The 22,744-nt window shown below is 43.5% G+C and overlaps 1 protein-coding gene across 1 annotated transcript; it reads left to right on the plus strand.

Annotated features, from left to right (window-relative positions):
- The first annotated feature begins 255 nt into the window (after positions 1-255).
- On the plus strand, positions 256-13,336 carry LOC139342673 (CD109 antigen-like). Its single transcript, XM_070979900.1, has 32 exons — positions 256-335; positions 421-572; positions 663-691; positions 827-1,060; positions 1,165-1,287; positions 1,376-1,415; positions 2,289-2,370; positions 2,455-2,548; positions 2,689-2,806; positions 2,908-3,017; positions 3,111-3,302; positions 3,611-3,715; positions 3,814-3,876; positions 4,880-5,050; positions 5,142-5,294; positions 5,964-6,033; positions 6,213-6,297; positions 6,437-6,554; positions 7,048-7,167; positions 7,382-7,600; positions 7,842-7,983; positions 8,881-9,057; positions 9,191-9,272; positions 9,383-9,614; positions 9,736-9,907; positions 9,988-10,178; positions 10,534-10,689; positions 10,843-10,908; positions 11,580-11,719; positions 11,845-11,998; positions 12,832-12,934; positions 13,134-13,336. Exons 1-32 carry the CDS (start codon positions 256-258, stop codon positions 13,334-13,336), a joined length of 4,176 nt encoding a protein of 1,391 aa, XP_070836001.1.
- Positions 13,337-22,744: the final 9,408 nt, after the last annotated feature.

Consider the following 22,744-nt stretch of genomic DNA (forward strand, 5'->3'; position numbering starts at 1 on the left):
CCCTGGGCAAAGGCGTTAAAGAGTGTGTGAGCCCACTCTACTTCCTCCTTTGTGTGTGACAAAGAATTCGTGTGTGATAATATGTGTATGCATCCCAGTGTGTATGAGCATGTGAGTGCGGCCTCATGGGACGCTGGTGTGAGGACAGGAGGTGGGGTTTTGTAAAGCGTAGGTTCAGGTCACCTGTGCTTCACGAAGCGGCCGCTGTCAGTTTGGTGTTTTGGCTGAACGTGTGTCGAAGCCGGGGACAGAAGCATGGCTGGGATCTGGACCCTGCTTGTGTGTTTGGGAGTTGTGTGTTCTGCTGTACCTGGCTCGACTCAGGATTCGTCCAGGTAAGAGACGTGGTTTGTTATTTTCTTGAATACCTAAATTCATGTTTACTAGTCAGTAACAAGCCATTCCTCCTCATTCTGCCAGGGTGTTGTTTCTGGTGTCGGGTCCAGAGGTGTTGCATGCTGGGACACCCACGCCGCTGGCTGTCACCGTCCTTGCTGACTTCCCTGGCTGGGTGAGGGCAGAAGTGGCACACGGCAGCACCAAAGTAACCCAAACAGAGGACTTCCCAGGAGGTGACACTGCAATTGCATAGAGGTTTAGGCTTGATTTGCATAATTACTTTTTGGCTTTTAGAGGGCTAAAGCATCATTCTGCTTCTTAAGGTTTGACCAGAGTCCTCACACTCCCTCCTGTGAGTATGAATTTCCTTCTCTTTGTTTTTCTTCTCTCAAAATTCAGTTTTCTTCCTCACAGATGAGAAAATATGTCCTGTTAAGCCTGAAAGCGCATGTACACATTTCTGAAAATGCTTCTACAATCGCTCCAGATTCTTGGATTTCTAACGAAAAATACCCTCTTAAACTTGACGGTGAGCGGCTACAGGGAGGACAGTCTCATTTTCACCAGCACCACCAGCCTCAGCTTCAGCCCCAGAAATGTCTCCACCTTCATTCAAACCGACAAATCACATTACCCACCAGGTGATACGGTCAGAGTCAGAATTGTGTCTGTTCAGTTGGATAACCGTCCATACAAAGGCAGGGTGGATATCTCTATACAGGTAGGTCTCTGTCATCTGAACAAAGCCAGCGGAGTTGAATAGATGTTCAGCTGGGCATTGTGCGATGGTGGGAAGATTGACTAACGTTCTTTTGTCGCACACAGGATCCCAGTGGGAACGTTGTGGACAGGTGGACGTCCACAGGGAATCTGGGGATTGTGTTGCGGGAATTCAGTCTATCCCAGACAGCTCTTCTTGGACAGTGGGCAATCACAACAGCAGTGAATGTGAGGTTGAAATCTTCACCTTTGGGTAACATGCTGATGAATAGACTGACGTGACTGACATTTTACCTCCCATCCTCTTTCCTTACAGGGCGTGACTGATGAGAGAGCATTCACTGTGGAGCATAACGGTAATAAATCAGTTCGTTGAAATGCTATTTCTCACGTCAGCAGCCCTAAAGGAAGGCACTGTTGATTGGTCAGTTGGCCAGTCCACTACTTTGGTCAAAACTGAAAAATCCCAACAGCTATCGATGGAGTGAGACCAGATATACTTCAATTATTTACTTGTACTTTTCTTTGTTATCAATGCAAGTCATAACCAACAAATACCAAGGCGCACTGCATGATTGTTTTCTGAAACTCTGGGGATCCCCTCACTTTTCCTCTAGCCACCATGAGGCTAACGTAGATTTCTACTGAAATATCTCAACTACTGGACAGATTTCCATGAAATTTGGTGGATTGGTATTGGGTAGATATTCAGGGTCCCTAGATGATAGATTCAAAGTATTGTGTGTGTTGAATACTTCAGTTTATGAGCAAATACCTACAAAACTAATGGCATTACCATCACCCTCAGCAGTGCTTTGTGTTTAGTGGTAATTTGCAAATATTAGCATGCTAACACACTAAACTAACACAGTAAACATGACTTCAAGTAAGTGCAGCCTCACAGAGCTGCTAGCATGGCTGTAGTCTGTGGGTAAACTTAATAACTGTATTACTGTGGAGCTCAGCTGGAGGACGACCAGCTAAAAAAAAGAAATTCCTCATTTGAGATCAGTCCGCATCAGTTGAAGGGTGTGAAGCTCCATGTGAGGCGCCATGTGTCTCGCTAATGAGATGTAATTGGCTATCGAGTTGTTGGGGCGATGACCTTTAGATCATCAGCCAACCCCCATCCATCACTGCCGCTTTGTTCCCTCTGAGCTCGAAATCAAACCCATAGCGAGGAAGACAGTACCTGTCATTCCCATAATTTTACCGACTTTCTGTTGCAGAGCATCCTCCTTTTGAAGTGCTGTTCAAGACGGCTTCACACATCCTTGTTGGAGATGACATGTCAGGATCAGTGAGAGCGCTGTGAGTTCAGTTAGCTCATGCAAAGCAATGATATCACATTTGCACACATGTTAAGCAAGCATTACTTTGTTTTTTTCCCTCTAGTTACCCCAGTGGACAACCTGTACAGGGAACGCTCGACGTCTCAGTCACTCTTGCATCTGCGGCCTCTTCAGTCATCCACACACAAACTAAAGAGGTGAGGTTTTATGGTCCCTGTAGCTCATTTTTGAAAGAGTGGACACTACAAGTGAGCTCCCTGTGCTTTTAGCCAGTGTTTATGGTTGAAGACTCTCCATGCTAAATGGAATTGGCTCACATTTGGCCATTGTTTTTCAGATCTATGGGTCAACTGGGTTTTTCTTCAGCAAAGATCTGCTTCAAGCCCTTCACACTTCGGGACTCAGCAGTGACGGCCGATTACATGTTGCTGCCAGTGTCACTGATAGCTCCACAGGTGAGATATGTTTGGAAGCAATGTTGATTGAAGCATAGTCTGCATCTCAGCTGCAGCCTTGCGCCGTTCAATCACCGTTACACCCTCCCTTGTCACCCAAGGAGTTAAAGTGAACCAGACGAGTGAGGTCCAGCTTATGAAGAACACATTCCAGCTTGCGTTCCATGATTTTCCACCTGCACTAAAGCCATCTTTACACTTCTCTTCAAAAGTGAGCGAAATATTACTGTTATTCTGTTGATTTGACATCTATTTTAAGCCATTATTTCCACAAGATACTAACTTCTCGGTTTATATTCCACAGCTAAGGATCTCTAGATATGACAGAAAGCCCCTCAGCTCAGTGGATCTAATGTACTCTGCTGTGATTGAAGTCACTCAGAGAACATCCACAACGACTGCTGAGCCTACAACTCTGACACTTCCAGTGCCTGAGGACGGGAACATCCACGTTCGGTTTAAATTACAGGATCAAGTAGAGATGCTTTTTATAAGGGTGAGTGATTTGATTTACAGTAGCTGGAATGTTGGTCCTCTGGGAAAAGCAGTTTCGCTGTATGTAAGAGGAGTAGTTTCAGTACTGTGGGATGAGACACATGTTCACCATTAAGAAAATGATCCCAGGACGTGTAAACTTAAGTAAACATGTTTAGTTTGTGTTACAGTTTGTGACACAGATTTGACCGTGCGAGGTGAAAAACATCCGCACAAAGAACACACAAAGACTGAGGATATCGTTCATGTGTCACCAGCAATCATTTTAGCCCACAGGCTCATTTTTCTGTGTCTTGTGTTTATATTCAGGCAACGTTCCAGTCCACTGAGGAGACTCTGAAGGTCTACAACAACTACTCCTCTCCTAGTGGCTCATATATTCAGATCTCCCCAATCAACACCTTACCTGCACAGGTAACCCTAAACGTGTGTTTTTTACCATTGTGGTACATTGGAAAATTAATTCATTTATGCCACCAAGACAGCAGTCACAGTAAAGTTTTAACTTCCAGGTTGGATTGCCTCTCCAGCTAGACGTGGACAGCACCTTTCAACCAGCTAATCTTCACTTTGTGGTATGTTTGGTCAAATATATCAAATGCTGTTATGCCATCTGTAGGTAACATAACTTGCCATTTTCTTTTCTGCAGTATTAACATGTTGCATGTCCACACGAAGAACCTCATAGAGCGCTGTAATTGTAGTAATAATACTTGATTTATATAGCACCTTTCAGGTGAGAATTGCAGCTCAAAGTGCTTTACGACAAAGAAACCCCAAGCAGTAAGTGCTATACGTAAAAACGACTAAATTAGTGTACAGAAAAGATGGCGCGTAAGTACAATTTGTAATCCTTCTCAGTTTATTGGATAAAAAGAAAGTAAGACGTGACTGTTTACATCAGGGTGAAAGTGAAAAGTGAAGGTCATCGTTCTCCTTATTCCTCCAGAACAACATGTTTTCCATCACATCCCTTATATCTGTCACTCTGTCCATCCATTTTATACCAGTTTTGACTTACTGTTATCAACCCAAGACACAATATCCTGCTGCCTTTAGGAATCACGTAACTTAAGAACATCTTTCCCAATCCATGTTCACATTTTCACATGGCCAGAACATGTGGGAGTGATGAGCGTTTATGTGCCCTCACAACCTTCAAAACAGCTATTGAGTGTGGACTTGATTATTTTTAATGTGAGGCATAATAAAACACCAGATTCAAGCCTTTCAACCAAATTCACGCCATTTCCTGGCATTTGTAGATGTGTGTTGCGTTACCCAGATCCTCCCCAGATTTATCTACGCTTATCTCTGATTCTCATTTTTGTTTGACGCATGGAGAGCTAAAATTTTCATGGATCCCCTGCTTTTTTTTTATTAGCAACATCAGCACACCAGTCAGCCAGCAGTGTTTTCCATTGTTCAGAGATGATGTTTTCTTTAGGTATCACAATGCTAAAATATGACCTCATTATGAGAACCTCACTACCTTATTACTTTATTAAAGAGACTACTCATAGAGGTTTGTGGTTAAATTGAACATCAAATCCTTTCCTTTTACTGTCGTCCTTCCAGGTGAGCTCTAGAGGTCAGGTGGTAGCTGCTGGGACAAAGACTTCCTCCTCCTTTTCTCTGACGCCAACTCAGTCCTGGTCCCCTGAGGCCTGTGTCACTGTGTACTACATCCACTCTGACGGAGAGGTCACCAGTGACACAGCGCACATCCCCATCAACCGGCACAATGATGTACTTTGTTGTTTTTTCGGTCATATTATTCTCATTGGTGCCTGACTCTCCTGGACGTGCCTGTGATTGGGTGTGTGTTTGCTTTCCTCAGGTGTCCCTAAACTGGAGCAGTAACAGAGCCCAGCCAGGTGAGGAGGTGTCGCTCACAGTGACTGCTCTTGAACCCAGCTCCCAGGTAGGGATCATGGTAATGGGGACACGTGGTGACCCTCCACATGCTGACCTCGACTTGAGAGTGGAGCAGGTATGAAAACTCTTCTATTTTAGCCTAAAGCTTAAAAAGTTCGTCTTTAGACAAAAGAGCAAACTATCATCTCTGAAACTTCTGTGAACCTCCTTCAGAAAGTCATTTCTCTTTTGTCCACCACAGTGTCATTTCAAAGCACCAGTCCTCCCAGTCTAATCTGCTAATTCTTCCGGGAAACTGCTTTTCCAGATATTCTATGGGTATTCAGTGTGTGACAGCTAAACCAGTTAGTCTGGCTGTAACCTATCTGTCTGCTTTTGTTAGGAGATGACTCTGCTGTTTCTTAGAGCTGGTAACTCTAGCGTGTTGGGTGCAGGACCTGAGGCTTATTAATGGATGCAAGATGGAGAACAAAGCTTTTCCACAGTGGGCTGTCTTAAGATGACCTTTCCTCATCTCCAAAGCTCTGGCGGCGTACATTGTGTTCGGTAGAATAGATCATTTTAAAAAGCGAGACCTCCTCAAGCATTTGCAGAGTTTGGACTGGTTTACATCTTACATCACCTGCCAAGACCTGACCTATATTTCACTGGCTGTCACACTGATGATGCTTGACCTGAAAGTGGACCTCTCAGCACTGACTTTGATGCTGGTTTGTATCTGAAAACACAGCTACTGTAACAGAATTAACATTGTTATCATCTTTTAATGTCTTTCACACCACAGGAATGTAATATTAAGATGCTGACCAATGCCAGACTACATAAGAAAGATGAGCCTGATGGACCTAAAAATGGTATGATAGCAAAGATAACCTTTAACATAGCATCTGCTTTATATTTAGAGTACCTCTTGTGGCCATTGAGCATATCGGATTGGTCTCACAATTTCAGTACCGCTGGATTAAATCCTCATTCCTCGGATATTTGTACAGTCTGAGCTTCCTCTGATCTCTCTCTTCATTGGGGTTTTCAGGAGATGATGTCCCAATGGTAGAGAGGTACTGGAGCCACTGGTTGGATGCTGCTGAATCTTTGCTGTGGTTAGACGCTAATGTTAGGTGAGTGGAAATGGGTGAGTGGTTCCAGTGAATGACCAGTATCACCAAACATACGAGCACAGTTCATTGCATGCACACGTTTAGGACAAAGCCTGAGTAATAAATTGAGTGTTAGTCTTTTGTTTGTTATTTCTGTCAGTGATAAAACATGGACAAGTGAGAAGATAACAGTGCCAGATGGCTTCACGTCTTTGAGAGCTGTTGCACTGGTGATGTCAGACAATCTGGGTTTGGGCTTCACCCCTGCACCACAAAAAGTAACTAAATACTCATGATCTCAAATTTGGGGTTTGTCTTTCTCGCAAATCTTGTTTCTTTTTGCAAAGAGGATGTTGCGCTTCTGTTGCTGTGCTGAAAAGAAGACAGGGGAACTGATTCAACCTCTTGGTGGCACGAGGAAAAGTCAGAAGATCGCCAAAGTCATAAGGGTTCATCCTCTGGGAACCATGAAAATGTTGTGCTACTCCAGATGTTTCATACGCTGATACTCCCATCCCTGGACCCGCACTGCTAGCATGGCTAAATAAGAAAAGTGCTCATTATATATCAGTGTGAAAATGTTGCACATCTATTTTAAAGAAATCTAGCCTAATGGAATTTACAGAACTAAAGAGCCCATTTACATTAATATATGAAGAGTCATACTAAGGCTATGACCTTGTAGGAGCCCTGTTCCCTTGCTTTGATGTATGCTGCTAACAACGTTAGCCAAAGCTACGCTTGAATGAGTTAATGTCCTGTCATTCACAGCTGAGCGTGTCCAAAGATTTTTCCTTGTCTCTGGATGCCTCTCTCCCCTCACACCTCATCAGAGGAGAGGAGATTGTGCTGCAGGTGAACGTCATCAACCATTCAGAGCACGACATAGAGGTATGAAGGGTTGCGTTTGTGGAATATTCTGGATCATATCGGTCTGGTAAATTACCTGACCTGTATTACTTTTCTTTTTGGATACAAGAAACTCCCGCACTGGCAATTGATTGGTGTCTTCCCATAATAAAAGCCTGTCACTGTCATTTATGGCACACAGACAGTGACTTCCTGTGTTTTCAAGGATTGTGCTCCCATATGTTTCTCTCCACAGGTCATCCTTCTGATAGCGCAGAGTGAGGCCTTTGAGTTTGTTTTGGCAGACAACGGGGATGTCTCTGTGGTAAATGCCCAAAAACTGATCTTAGGGAGTCATGCGTCTGCTTCAGCGCTGTTCCCTATAAGGCTTGTGGCACTGGGCATGGTGGAAATATTCGTGGACGCTGTATCTGCAGAGGCCTCAGACAGCCTTGTTTGGAGAGTGCTTGTGAAGGTGTGGTATGATGGAAACATTGGAAAATAACTCTGAATTTAGAGCGTTCAGTCTAACTTGGTGAAGCTGAGGATAGCGGGGTTGTGGCGAAGCGGCTGCTGGCTCCAATCCTTTATTTCTGTCCATGCATGTCTTGGTAATAAAGTGTATTTAGACTTAAGGTTGCAGTGTGAAATTCATGGTGCTACGTGGCATATGGTTAATCCTATGATAACAGTGAATAACTTCCATGTTTCCGAAGCCTGAGGGAGTTGAGCAGTCCTTCTCAGAGACTCTGTTCCTGGAGCTGGCACCAATGAAACACAACAATTCCAGATTCGTCTCCTTCTCCTTTCCACCAGATGTGGTACCGGGCAGCCAGAGGGCCCATGTGGCATTGGTTGGTACGTCTACCATTTGTCCTCCCTGTTGTGCCAGTGGCAGTTCCATCTGAGAGCTGTCTTTGTTTACTTTTAGTCAATTAGGCATGTGTAATACGTGCTCGCATTTTCCCTTTGTGTTCATGTGATGAGCTCAGGGTATATGCTCACTGAGCTCAGCGCTGTCCTGAAAACATTTAGTACTGAATGTTGAAAAATGGAAACGTTGGACATCAAACAGGAGTGTTTATGGTGGACAGATTCTGAACAGCTGTCAGGCTGTTTGGCTTGGCTCCATTCAGGTTGAGGGATGTTGGCCATTTGTCATGGTAGAAAGGCAAGCATCAGTATTTTCCTCAGTCGGAACCAAATTTGTGGTTTCTGCACTTTTTGTGGTAGCGAGCTTTGTTACACATCAAGCGAACGTGCTGGATGGAGCCTGGATGTGATCGGTGTTTTACAGTTTCCCCTCCATCCTTCCATGCAGTAATTAAAATCACTGCTGTGACTTTTTAAGTGGCCATTTTGAAGATATTTTCTTTTACGTGCAGGTCAGCACGACAATCTGTGATATATTCACCCACGTTCAGCTGAGATACATGTGTGAGCAGCGAGTTCGCTATGTTTATTTATTAATCTACTAAATAAACCCACAAACTGTCAACAAAGGAAATAGTCTCCATAAACTCTTTCTGTATCTTGTTAAACAAAAAAATACAAACATCCACCTTCCTCCAAGCCTCTGTCTTTCACTGAACTATGACCAGTTTAATAAGCCATCGTAAAGCACACCCAAACTCAACAGAAACTAAATAAGACTCACCAAAACCATCTAGGTCAGTCAGACGCTTTGTGTCCCTGTTAGTGGACATGTGGTGCAACAGTTAAACCCTTCCTCCTTTCCTGTATTGCTTGACGCAGGTGATATCTTGGCCCCGTCCATCAGTAACTTGGATTCGCTGGTTCAGATGCCTCTTGGCTGTGGGGAGCAGAACATGATCCACTTTGCTCCGAGTATTTATGTTCTGCAGTACCTGGACCAGTCAGCCCAGGACAGCAAGGACATCCGGAGCAGAGCTCAGGGCTACATGAAGGAAGGTCAGCAGCCTTTACATGAGAGTCACTCACATACAGTGAATATATACAGATGAATCTATGGCGAGGGTTATTTCCTGCTCCTGAGATGTAACAGGCCATCTTTTGAGCGGTGCGATCTATTTTCTGCTCTAAGGATATCGAAGACAACTGTCCTTCCAACGACCTGATGGTTCATTCAGTGCTTTTCTTGGCAGCAGCTCCTCTGGTAGCACATGGTAGGTCCTGTACTTTCTATCTTTTATGAGAGGACACCTCATGTTGGTTCAGATAAAAAATGCTTTAGTTTCTCCATCTCTAATGCTCCTTCTCCTTCCTCTGGTCCCAGGTTGACGGCCTTCGTGCTCAGGTGCTTCCTCCAGGCTCAGCCCTACATGCAGGTAGACCAGAGTGTCCTGACCAGGGCCATGATTTGGCTCTTGAAACAGCAGGGACCACAGGGGGAGTTCAGTGAGGTGGGCAGGTTGATCCACACAGAGATGCAGGGAGGACTGGATAATGGTCCAGTGGCACTCACTGCCTACGTACTAATGGCACTGCTGGAGGACGACAGCTACGCGGTGAGCCAGGAGAGAAATCATAGTCAGAGTATATCATATTTAACTGCTCTACACTGGATAAAGAATATGAGTAAAAGACGTCCATTGACTGTAATGATCTGTCTGTTTCCTCTGTGTGAAGGAGATGTACTCAGGTAATGTGTCCCTGACCCAGAGGTACCTGGAGGACAAAGTGTCCAGTGGTGGGCTCAGTAACTACAGCCTGTGTCTGGCGGCCTATGCTTTAGCTCTGGCTAATAGTCCTGTGGCTGGCGCTGCCCTGACTGAACTCAGCAGGAGAGCAGACTACAGAGGTAATTCAGTGTGTAATGTCAGCTGTGTTGCATGATAGATCTGTATGACTGATGACATGGTTTGTCATTTTGTTCTAAAGATGGAGTCATGATGTGGAGCTCTTCAGCAGGCCTGGAGTCGCACGGCTGGCAGCCACGCTCGGCGCAGATCGAGATGACCTCTTACGTGCTGCTGGCTCTTCGACAGCGTGGCAGCTTGGTGGAGGGCATCACGCTCATGAAATGGTTAAGCAGTCAGAGAAATCATCTGGGAGGCTTCGGGACGACACAGGTGACACAAGTGCTATTGAACTGTGCAGCTGGAAGCACAATAAGACCTGTTTATTCAAGTTGAGAGATTTTAACATCTTCATGTTGCATCATCGTCTGACATTTACAAATGAAACCTGCCGTTCACGAGTGAAGTTTAGCCTGCTGATGAGTGTGTTGACTGAGTTTTGACCAACTGATGGAGTGGAGGCTGACTGGAGTTGTGAGGTTTTGGGGATTTTGTCTGATTTTTCCGTAGTGTCCTCGTGTTAAAATATATTAAAATATCCCCTGAGTCTGCACCAAAGGATATGTGCCGTCGTGTATTCCAGGTGCAGGTGTTTTGACCTTTTCTCCTTCTCTGTCTTCTTCCTCAGGACACTATAATTGGCCTCCAGGCCCTGGCTTACTACGCTGCCTTCAGTGGTGCCAACGCCATCGACCTCAGGCTCAAAATATCTGACCCGACATCTTCGTTTGAGTCAATATTTCACATCAACTCAACCACCTATGGGATGTATCAGAGCCAAGAGGTAAGAGATGTGGGTCCAATCTGAAGCGCGTTGTCAAATTTCTTTATGATTTGATTAGATATTTAAGATGATGCTGTACTTTCTGTGCTATGTGTGATGATGCTGCTGTCGTCCTGGACTTTCTTTATTTTCCATTTACTCTCTATTTCTTAGATCAATGCTGACAAAGATGTCGACCTACATATATACATGGAGGGAAGAGGATTTGCAATATTTCAGGTACAGTCATACAGTGTTATTGTTCTCCTTTGTGCTGTACTGCCATGCATTTATTGCGTTCTGCTAAACTTCTCCATGTAACTCCAAACTTTCCCACACAGTGCAGGAATGTTTTCATACCTGCAACATATTCAACTCAACATAAAGAATAGCTTAACAACTGGAGCATGACCAGAATAAATTGAACACAGCAGCTGTGCTCGACGGCTTCACCCGGCAAAATGTGGTGCATTGTAAAAGCTAAACCAAAGCAGCTAAACCCATCATTAGCATCCGGACTGCAGCTTGAGGTCCTGTCTACGTTCAGTGTGTCCAGATAGTATGACTCAGAGGAGGTGAAAGGTTAATCTTTCCACTGTGTTCAGTATTGTAACCTGTTGTCTTCGTCTCCAGACCACCGTCTGTTGCATATCCTGTTTTTAACCTTCTGTGAGTCAGTGCTTTGATGTTGAAACATGTAAACAAATACAGAGATTCAGTCCTTTGTTTGTGTTTGCTTCTTGGAGGCGAGCGTTTTCTCAAGCCTCCAACAGATACTGTTTTTGTGACCTTGAGGCATTTGCACTTAATCATCCATGTCACAGACATCCAGCACAAGTAAACGTTAGCTCTTAAGCTGAGCTTTAAATCCCAGTTTTTACATTTTCGAACATCTGCATGAATCCTTCCAGCTGAATATCTTTTACAACTTGGAGAGAAAAGCATTTTCACAGAACCTCCAGCACGCCACGCACGAGGAGGCCTTCTCATTGGATGTGAATGTCACTGAGGATGAAGACCACAATCACATGCTGTTATCTATATGCACCAGGTACAGAGCAGCAGCACAGGCAGACCTGTGTGTCAACCTAATGTCATTTTTAGAGTAAAATACTGTGTCATTCTATAAAATAAGGGACTCAGTTCATATGACCTCTCTGCTTTTGTCCTGGCCAGATTAAAGGACAATCAGGTGATACCTCATACAGGCATGGTTATACTGGATGTGGGCATGCTCAGTGGTTTCAGCCTCTCACCTGGAGCCACGCCAACAGATCTTATCAGGAAGGTGGAGGTACAGCCAGAGAAAGTCAGCCTCTACCTTGATTCAGTAAGTGTTTCATCATGTTAGCGTTTCATGGTCAGGCACGAGAGACTAGAATACAGAAAATACAGAAGACAGAATCTGTTTTTCAGCCTGTTTTTACTCAGTCAAATGATCATTTATGGGTTTTTTTCCCCATAAATTTTATTTCCCAACATGATGATTTAAGGGGTGTTTCAAAGCCTTCGCCTCACTGCCAAGAATATCATTCTGGTGAGGGGTTACTAAACACTTTTATTTTAGATCATCTTTATTTCTTTATCGCATGAAAGCAGTTTATGCTGAGTCTCAAAAGTATCAGAAGTAGAGGTCAAAACCCATCATGATGCAATTTGCGTGCCATTTCTGAATACAGACTCCTCCTCGGGTCATTAAAATTGCCACATTTCCTGAGAAAAGAATGAGAACATGACCTTTGTGTCCACAATAGGAGCTACTGTAAGGACCTGCAAAGAACCACAGTTTAAAAGATGCAACAGAGGAAAAAAACACGAGGATGGGTGTCCTTGTTGCTAACTGAGACTAAAACACTGTAGATATCTAAGCTGTGGTTGTAAATTAGCTCACTGCTAGCATTTAAAGTTCATAAATGTCATGGTTATGAATGAGAAAATAAGTTATTACCATTACGTACAGCACAGTATAGTAGATAGACACATCATCCAGTGGACACTTTTACAGTATGTAAGACAATATTAGCTTCTGTGAGGAGGCTAAAGGAGATGTGTTTGCATTTCTCTTCTCTCCTCCCGCCTCTAGCTTCTTGAATTCATAGAAAAATGTCAGGTATATTGTGTTTTACTGCATGCAATCACTCACTTATGTGGTCCCACTTGCAGCTTACCAAGTCAGAGGTTTGCATTGGACTTCCAGTCATCAGAGATTACAAAGTGGCCCACGTACAGGATGCTGTGCTGCAGGTCTCTGACTACTATGAACCTAGTGAGTACAGTTTGAAACGGTCAGTTAACGTTGCTGTAATTTCCTTGTGCGAAACGCACGTATGCGAAATGTTTTTTAAAGCACGAGCCTGAAAGTGAAATCCAGTGCGCTGTTATAACGATGCCATCAAAGTCTGCTTCGTCTTGTGATGAACTGAATGACCGGTCGTGCACTGAGGATCATTCTCCCTGTCTCACAGCGAGAAAAGCAGTGAGAGGATACAACTCAGATGCTCTTCGCAACCTGAACTCCTGCTTCTTCTGTGGTGAGGGCTGCGATCGCTGTCGTCCAGGGATCACACTCACGGTGTCCTCCCAGCTGTCATCCCGCTCAGTAAGCAGCACCACCTACAGCTTGATATTCCTGTTTCTCGGAGTCACTGCTTTTTTTATTGAAGTCTGACTATTCCTAAACCAGTTGATACGCTCTGGATGCAATTTTAAATGTTTTTTTATGAAATGTTACACTACTTTAATGATTTCTTGACAAATGATTGTAATGTTTACGGGCCTGTTTGCATGCCGCTCTTTTGCTCAGTGCACAGGCCTTCTACTGTTTACGATGTGTTATGTTTCTGAACAGAATGTGAATGAGAAATGACTTTGTCTCTGGAAACCTCTTTGTCAAATTTCATTTGTGTACTCGCCATATTTGTTTTGGTTTGATAGACTACAAAACAAATAAAATCATTTTCCTTATTTGGTCCATAAAACCTGCCATTCTCCACACGATTCCACATGACTGCAATAGAAAGTCGGATAAAGAGCTCGTGCAGTTGCAAACTGAACAAATCAAGTGATTTATTTCTCCACATGTGTCCTGTTGTCCCCGTTTTGGCAGAAAATGCAGATGTGTGAAGCTGTCTGAGCTAAAATAACACCAGTCCTACTGTACTCTTCAACAAATGACTGACTTTTGGGCTCGATATGTTCTTACTCATGTTGCTATATATCAATCCCACTCGTGTGAAGCAGACCTCGCTGAGTTAGAGTGTAAATATGGCATCCAGGAGGAAGATGCCCTGTAAGATCATTTGGAGTGAGATCAAGTCTGCCTTTCCCCTCTGCCACGTCATGAAACTGAGCTGAAGTAATGCAGACAAAAGGTTTGAGATTGTTGACGCATCATGAAATATGAGTTATTTCTAAGATTTCAGCCCCATGTTCCATTTTGTACCACATAAACATTTCGCACCACGTTCACCTGAACATGACTACGTTTTACTAATCAATGATTTCATTTAACTTGATGTAGCAACAATATGGAAGTTTGGTCTCCACGTATAATCCATAGAAGCATAAAGAAAACCAGTGAGTGGAAGGTTACAGATGTTTTTACCAAAGTTGAATGTGATAAAGCCTGTTCAGCAAACATTTGTCCTGTTGAAGCTTCTCTCAGGTTATTGAATCTCCACCGGCATGAGATGGTTTGTTCTGTATCTGAACCTGACCTTTGACCTCTCTGGAGATCAGCCTTATGCCCCCTTTTTTATGCTGTCTTGATGTTTTGTGTTTTAATGGCAATGCAAGTCTGGTTTTTATGTTTAAGGCATTTTATAAGGCTCATTTGGCAAAACAATTTCCCTCAAGGGGCAATAAAGCTTTTTTGTTCATAAGCAAAAACAGACATGGAATGAAGCTGAGAACATCAGAACAAATACATACCTCTGACATATTTATACACATTTTGAATCTAATAAACGGTTACAACTTACAAGAGTGTCTCCCAAAATCGCTTCTCTAGGCTTATGGCCTACTTTAAAATTAAGCGCATCCATCAGTAAAGGTACTGTGACATGAACAAAGCTACATAATTCCAGCAACAACAGTTAGGACCTTGACAGTGATGTTATGGTGGGCATGTTGTGATACTGCAGATTTCGGCCATATGTGACCACACTGACACCCTTCTGCTAGTCACACATGCTGTTGGTATAAGACATAATCTTATATAAGCATATTGCTCTGTCTGGTCCTGCAGACCAGGAGCTTCCAGGAGTTTAAGCAACTTCAGAAAAAGGGGACAACACACACTCAAAACATTATGTATAGATGGAAAATATTTGGCATTTGCACAGCCACTGTTACCTCAAAGCATAAATAAAGCAATTCCACACAGATTCCATAAAAATGTACACTGTTTATAATGCCTCTTGGCAATTCGCGAGTGCTTTGTTTCCCAAAAAGCTGAAAAGCTGCAGTAACCAGCTTGTGAACACTAGATGGCAGGCTTGGTATCATAATAGCAACACTTGCAACTCTTAGGTAAGCTCTCAAGCCTTTATAACCGATGCTATCACAAACAGGAAATACTTTTGGCCTGCACACTTTGCATGTCTGTGATTGAATAATAACTTTGCTTAAACTAAAGCAAGAGCTTATGAAACCAGGATGTGATGTCGGAGATTATTTCCACTTTTTAAATACTTAATGAATTGTAGTGGAGTTTCTGTGATGTACAGAATAATTAAAAATGGTCAGTTGCGTCCTGTGTGTTTTATTGGCTGTAAATAAAAGTGTTGTTTAATTAAGCTGTGCTGCGGCTCTGCTGCAAATAGATTATATTCATGTGGGATAACACCACACACATAAAGGTCATGACAAATGACCCTGACTGAGCAGGGGCCTTGTTGTGGGTCAGGCTACAAAAACAGACATCAATCAAAGGCGTATGCTGGTCATGATGTCATGCATTCACTATGTCAGACAACTTCCTAATGCAGTGGCCTTAAATGACAGAGACTTTAGGTCAAGGGCAGTGAAAGCGTTAAGGGATTACGATGAGTCAAAGAAAGCCTGTCTTTCACCACTTTGTCATTTTTGTTGTGAAGAGAAACAGCAGATCAAAAAGGACAAAATGTAATGTTTCCCAAAGTGATGCTTTCGCAGAAGTCATCCCTCTCCATTTCTGCAGAAGTTTCTGGAGCTTGTGGTTGGGTCATATTGTGCCCAGAACAACACTGAGCCCTAAACTCATCAATCAGCTCCATTGAGTCTGATGACGTTTATTAATATTCACTTAGAGGAATAATGCTGGCAGCTCGCCTGTCACCAAGGAGATGCGGACGGGGTAAACAAAGTGAAGGAGATGGTTATTTATGAGTTTCATCTACTGATGGGAGCTATTAGAGAAACATGCAATATTGTTGTTGGCCTCGCTGTGACAGGAGGCAAGACGGAGTCTGTGTGTTTTGTTCAGTTTAGCAGTTCACAGTGACGGCCGGGGTTTGCCGATGAATCTTCAAAGGCGGGGGCGTTGCGTAACTGAGAGAAATCTGCCTCCTGTTGAATAGATTTTATCAAACTCACTCATCAAAAAGGAGTCAGACAGCATGTGTTTAAGCGTAGTACCCTTGTTGCTTTGAATCCTCAGTTATGACAATGATATGATCTATGATGATATTACAAAGATAACTTGCATAATAAAAGACTTAAAAGTTGGCATTTCCAACCGCAGTTACTCAGTGTCAGATAATTTAGTTAGGTAGGGCTTCTGGCAGGTTTGGTGCTTCATTTCAGTAAAACATTCACTCCAAAAACAGAGGTACTGAAATGCTCCCTATGGTCCTGCTCCGGATGACATCAGAAGGAAAGAATCACCATCACAACAAACAACCACATCATATGGAAACCCAATGCTGATGGTGCCGTGACAGAAATTGGGGGTTGCAGCAACAGCGAAGACGAATTGAAGGGAAAACTCCCAACTCCCCAGCGATGCTCTACCTAGACGACTGCGACTGGGAGGAGGATGATGCGTTTGGCAAGGCACGCTCCATTCACCGAGGCGAGTCATGGAAAATCCCTTTGAGCTCCCATCCCACCCAGAGTTAGTGTGTATTTACACAACCCCCAGGCGACCCTGCACAGGCCGGCCCAGACAGACAAATCCAGAGGGGATAGAGGAACAATGGCGTGCTGAAGGTCCATGCAGTCATCCTGCTGCAGAGAGGCCATGCCTGATCTTATCACCATGGTATGATCCACTCAGGTGGAGGTGATGCCAAACATGAGGAGGTTCATTTGTGGTCACCACCAAAGATTATGTTTGGGTGATTAGTGTCTGTGTCTGTGCGCAGGTGAATGTTGTGCGCCTAAGTGAGTCACTGTCTCCAAGCGTGGCTCCAGTCATTCAGCTGCGTGTATTTAAGTCTGCATCGAGCATGAGCTGCTACAAGCCCAATGAGACAGAATACCACACAGCAGAATCATCGACTCGCTCTCATTCCCAGGTCACCACACGCCGACATATACTGAAAATTATGTTCCTCGATTGTTTTTGTTTCATCTCTTTCAGTTGGTAGTCTGGGGGTCCTCCCTCGTTAGATTTTCAATCAAATATCAAATATTCAATTCCCTGAATTCTGGTGAATGTTTATGCGCCAATTTGTGCCTTTCCTACATTAGTTTATGGGGACAATGTCTTTGTGTACAGGAAATGACTTTTTGAGAAAAAATGTCCTATTATTGGACATCCTCCTCCTTTTCCCCACGGCCTCCTCCATCACCCGTGAGAAGTTGCTTATTTTTTCCATTATGGCCGATGGCAAGCATGGCTTTTAAGGTTGCACATTACTTTATCAGACGCGTTGTTGTGTCTGAGTCACAGTTTGTGTAAATAAATACCTGCTGCTTTTGTGTTTTTGCAGGGGACAAATGCACATGTCCTCCACCTATGGTGTTTCTGCATGGCTATCTGCTAAAACTGTCAGATTTATCTGTTACTGAAAAAATAGTGAAAAGACAAATTCAGCATGCCAGCTGGATTGCTTGAGGGATGGCAGTCAGATGGACAGCCACCTCATTGGTCCAGATTGAAATGATATTCAGCCCAGAGGGGGCTGCACGGTGGCGCAGCAGGTAGTGTGCGTGCCTCACAGCAAGAAGGTCGCCGGTTCGATTCCCGGGTCAGGCCTTTCTGTGTGAAGTTTGCATGTTCTTCCCGTGCATGCTCTGGGTACAGACCAAAAGCATACTCATTGATTGGTGATTCTAAATTGGTGTGAGTGTGAATGGTTGAGATAGGCTCCGGCCCCCCCCGCAACCCCAAAAGAAATAAGCGGCATAGAAAATGGATGGATGGTGAGGATCCTCTGACTGTAGTGTCAGACTACATACTTGCAAAGATAATGACATCTCCATCAGCTTCAGATGTACTTTCTCTTTATGGCAAATTAGCCTGCTAATGCACTAAACTAATGTGGTGAACATCCCAGCTTCCTGCGTAGATCACTGAGAAGATTTCCCTCCATTCACTGAGTTTCTGTTTTCCACAGTCTTTGCTAAATGAACAAATTTTCGACTAAAAAGTCCAAATGAAATGTTTGTAGAAAGAGATTTGTGAGTTCAGGGATACAGCCATGCAGGACTGAAGCGTAGCAGACGGTCCAAGATCAGGTGTGAATACCACGCTGCTGTCTGTGGTTTTCTCCAACATTCACAGCTACTTCCATAGGCCACCGTGTACGTTTCCATTTGTGTGACGAGTGAATGAGCACTTCAGCTCCTCTCCAGGCCCTTTGATTCCACTTTCGTTGTGGTGAATGGGCATCATTGGCAAAGGCTTCACCAGCACCATCTCCTGGAGTGTGATTGATTGAGCCTGTCTGGCACGACATGGTTTCTTGACTCATCACCACTGTGCTCCATTTATCCAGCCTGACTCAGTGTGTGAGAGAGTGAATGGAGGATGAATGATTCACAGTAGAAGACAGACAGACTAAACTTAAACGTCTTGCACACAGACAAAGAGAGCAAACCCTGACTCCAAGTGTGAGTATGACTTTTCTTAGGTGCTCGCCTAGTTTTCCACTCATTTTTCACCAGGGTCTTTTTTTGCTACCCCAGATTCAACTGTCACACATTTCCTCAATCTCACTGCCCAATTAGAGTAATCAGAAACAGGTGGAAATAGGTCTACCCCACTGCTCCTGAATGTGTATGTGCAACTGTGTGTATTTGTACTGCATGCAGACATAAGACAGAATTGGACAGACAAAAAAGAGGAGAGGAAATCAAGGATTGTTTATGTGTGACAGGCAGTGGGAGACGTATGAAACCAGCACATGTGTGTTTGCACAGACATATCTGACTGACATTAGGATTATTATGTGGGAGTTCCTGGAGTCTGATTAGGACCCAAACACAGACTGAGTCATCTGGATTTATGCGATCAACTGCTTTGATTACTGCGGGCAAGGAAACACACAGGCTGAGTTAAACACATGTGACGTGAGGGTTCGTGCAGTAGCAGGGATCCCAGGATTGATGAATGGTAGGAGCTGAGAAAATAAACGCTCCTGCTCTGTTATTCCGCTGACGTATGGCTCAGTGATAATGAACACTTAAATGGGGGACCCGAGTGCTGCTGGTAGCGCTTGAGTCACAGTTGAGATGAAGTGCACTGAAAGAAATATGACCTTTTGTTGTCTTGTCGTCACAGCAAATCGTTAATTAGATTTCATCGATCGATGCAAGAAATGTCCGTCTGCTATATATCTTACATTTTATTTCTTCATTTTTCATTTTTTCCCCCAAAGATCAATCTGTAGAAGTCACACATTATATACTCAAAACCTGATTAGAACTAGTATTTAGTCCAGAACTGGGACAAACATAGTGTCTTCCACCTTTGAGGCTTGTGTTCGTCTTTTGAGCCTGACCCATGACCTCTCATGACCTCGCGTTTCATATTTTAAAAACTTATTACAAGATTGTCTTTCAAGCTGTGCAACTGATTCTCACAGTGGAAAACTTGTTCCACCAATTTAACTCATAGGGACAAATACTAAGCCTGCGAAAACAGATGTATCACATCTTGTGAAGCTCTGGAGTTTCCAAAATCTGAAACAATAACCCCCATTGATGTCATCAGGGCTGATTTTAACTGAGGTTGGAGTTAAAAGAGGTTACACTGCAAGCAGAAAGCTGGGCTACGGAGGTTGAAAGCAACATTTAAGGATGTCCTGTGTGAGGAGCAGCACAAACACAAGAGGCTTAAAATGATTTAAAGTTCCAATAATGTCTATTGAATCCAGCTATTCAGAAAGCAACCATATTTTTTGCAGACGAAGTCGGGCAATACATCAGGCAAAGGTCTGTTTCTCTTTCTTCCTCTCTGTCCACAGCTCTGTCAGGTCCCATCTGTCCTGTGATTTCAACAGAGCTGATCCTGTTGTCTAAATATTTCCTGTCACAGTTTAAGGAGTTTTGCAGGAGGGCAGATGGTATAAAACTCAGAGGCATAGTATTTCCATTTTGCTACTGAGCTGAAAGCCGCTTTAGGCCCACTGCAATATATTGAGTGACAGACTTATAGGGAGGCACCCTGTGTAGACACAGGCCAGATAATCAAAGCAAACTCTTTCAGGTGCAAAATGTTGCCACTCCATTACCATTAATGAGCAGGGATGTATTTGTATGTGTGCCACTCACTCAGCAGTGGCGTTCAGACATGTGATATTTGGTCATAAATCCAGATCATAAACGACATGCTGCCTTGAACGGTCCCCGGTATGTTTGTACATGTTAAGATGTAACCTTTGATGATCACATTGCTCAAAACAAACTCAACTTGTACAATCACATTCACAGTCACAGGATCGTAAACTTTACAGCCTGGATCCTGTCGGTGAGGCCATACTGCACCTTTTGTCGAGTGGACATCCAGCAGTGACAGCAGCAAAAGAGGACATTTCTAGAAAACAGATTATGTGACTTTGGCACTGTGAACTAAAGTGTGCATCCAGTTCTCTCTTTACAGCCTTAATGGGGCTTGTAATGTTTTCCATATTCTTTTTACTCAGCTCTGCTTTTCTGTCCCATTAAATTTTATTTATTGGCAGCATAAACACTCGATCTGTTGAAGAATCGGACTGATCGTAGATGCCAAATATATTGTCCTATAGCTATTTTGATGATAATGTATTTCCCGTTTTTCCTCTGGTAAGGCAATGTGAGGACACTAAATACTGTACTTTTTTTTTGTCACTGGCTGCATGTTGTATGTAGCTCTAGCTGTGCAATGGCAAACAGTCATAGACCCATGGAGTCATAAAGATACGGCCAAATCTGAGTCAGTCCTTATTTTGCTCTTTCAACGTGTTCAGTTGCCATGTTACGTCTGTTCCTTTATATCAGCTCCAGACAGCATCTGTATGTACATGTACAGTACGAATGAGTGAACAAGCGCTCCACCCAAGTGGAGTCTGCAGACACATCAAACCCCTCAGGGAAACACACCCAATTTGCTCCTGATTTTTACACTTAACTGTAAATCCCCCCTGTCAATCTGCTGGTGTTTGGAGACAAGCTGAGCTCTTGCCGTGGCAGACAGAACAGGAATGTCTGTCAGGACAACATATGTGACGGCTGGAGGGAAACCAAGCAGGGGCTAATGGACGGCTGTAAGCTGCAGAGCCAAAACAAGAGGCTCTGAGCCTCTCTTTGGCCGGTACTGCTGCACCACAGGCCTCTGTTCAGTTACCACCGGAGACACAGTATGCAGATGCACAGTATAAGAAATAGACTTAGACTTAGACTTTACATTAATATTGAGCTTTTTTTAATGCATGTTGTGTCATATATATTTTCCTCCCATTTCAGGCAGCCATTGGTTTCCATTTATGCAATAAGAAATTGTACTCAATTAGTGAACACTTGAAACATGCTTGAGTTGTGTTACAGGAGCACAAGTCCTATTGATTTGAAATGTCTACATTGCATCAGGTCTGGGGGATACAGCATGCAAGGCTACTAGTTTAGTCCTTTAAAGACTTATTCAGTTTCTTTTCCTGAGTTAATCCAAAGATTGATACACCTCTCATATCTGTCTGCTAATATGAGGCTGAAGCCAGGAGACGGTTAGCTTATCATTAGGCTGAAATTGGGGCCAAACCCTTCATTTTACAATCTGGACAATTTCTATTCAGCATTGCATGAATGCAGCAATTTCCAGTCTTGGCCCACGGGCAGTGACGCCTGCAGTCCTGTTGTCACTGTGAGGTTGCCAGGCAACCAGCTGAGATTCTGTGTTAAAGTAATGTGTTTATTAGTGACTTTTAGATGTGCTGGTACTTGGATTTCTTTACCTTTGGACGGAGCCAATGGAACCATTTCCCTTTACTTCCTGTCTTTATGCTAAGCTAAGCTAACTAGTTGATTGCTTTCAAATTTAACAAACAGACATAAGATTGATATTGATCTCCTCTTTTCACTCTCTACAAGAAACCTGCTCAATTTATCAGAATTTGAACTTGACATGTTGTCTCCTCTTAGACATTGAGACATACCAGATACATTATCTTCTTTGAATGTGGATTTGTGTAGACTCATGTTAATTTAACTGACGCGCTGTAAGTGAGTCATCATTCAATCACCAGTTTTGTCTTCGGTTGCCACCTTCAAAGCATAAAACTAAGATAAAGGGATGATTTGGAGTGCTTAGGCTAGCAAAGATCAAGACATGGCCTTAACGCCATCATTGCCATTGTGGCTATCCTTGTTAGCCTGTCTCATGCTGCGCTCAAACTCTCAAACTGTTGTGATGACAGGGAGACCCCGCTCTTAAATTAAGACCATCTATCTCTCTCTGTTCCCAGGATGGATGGTCCCAGGTTTACGATTAAACGGTAACCTCTTTGTGCCCTCATCCTCCACATCTGAAGCGACCTGTCTGCTGAAGTCTTCACTCACACAGCTGTCAGCCATGTTGTTTTTGTTCCTTATTGACTCTGCCTGATCTGTTCATACTATACCATCCACTGGCAAGTGGCTGCAGTGTCTGCTGCTGTTGAATTATTGTTTGTAATCT

The sequence above is a fragment of the Chaetodon trifascialis genome, chromosome 14, assembly GCF_039877785.1.
Source record: "Chaetodon trifascialis isolate fChaTrf1 chromosome 14, fChaTrf1.hap1, whole genome shotgun sequence".
In the NCBI taxonomy this organism is placed as follows: Eukaryota; Metazoa; Chordata; class Actinopteri; order Chaetodontiformes; family Chaetodontidae; genus Chaetodon; species Chaetodon trifascialis.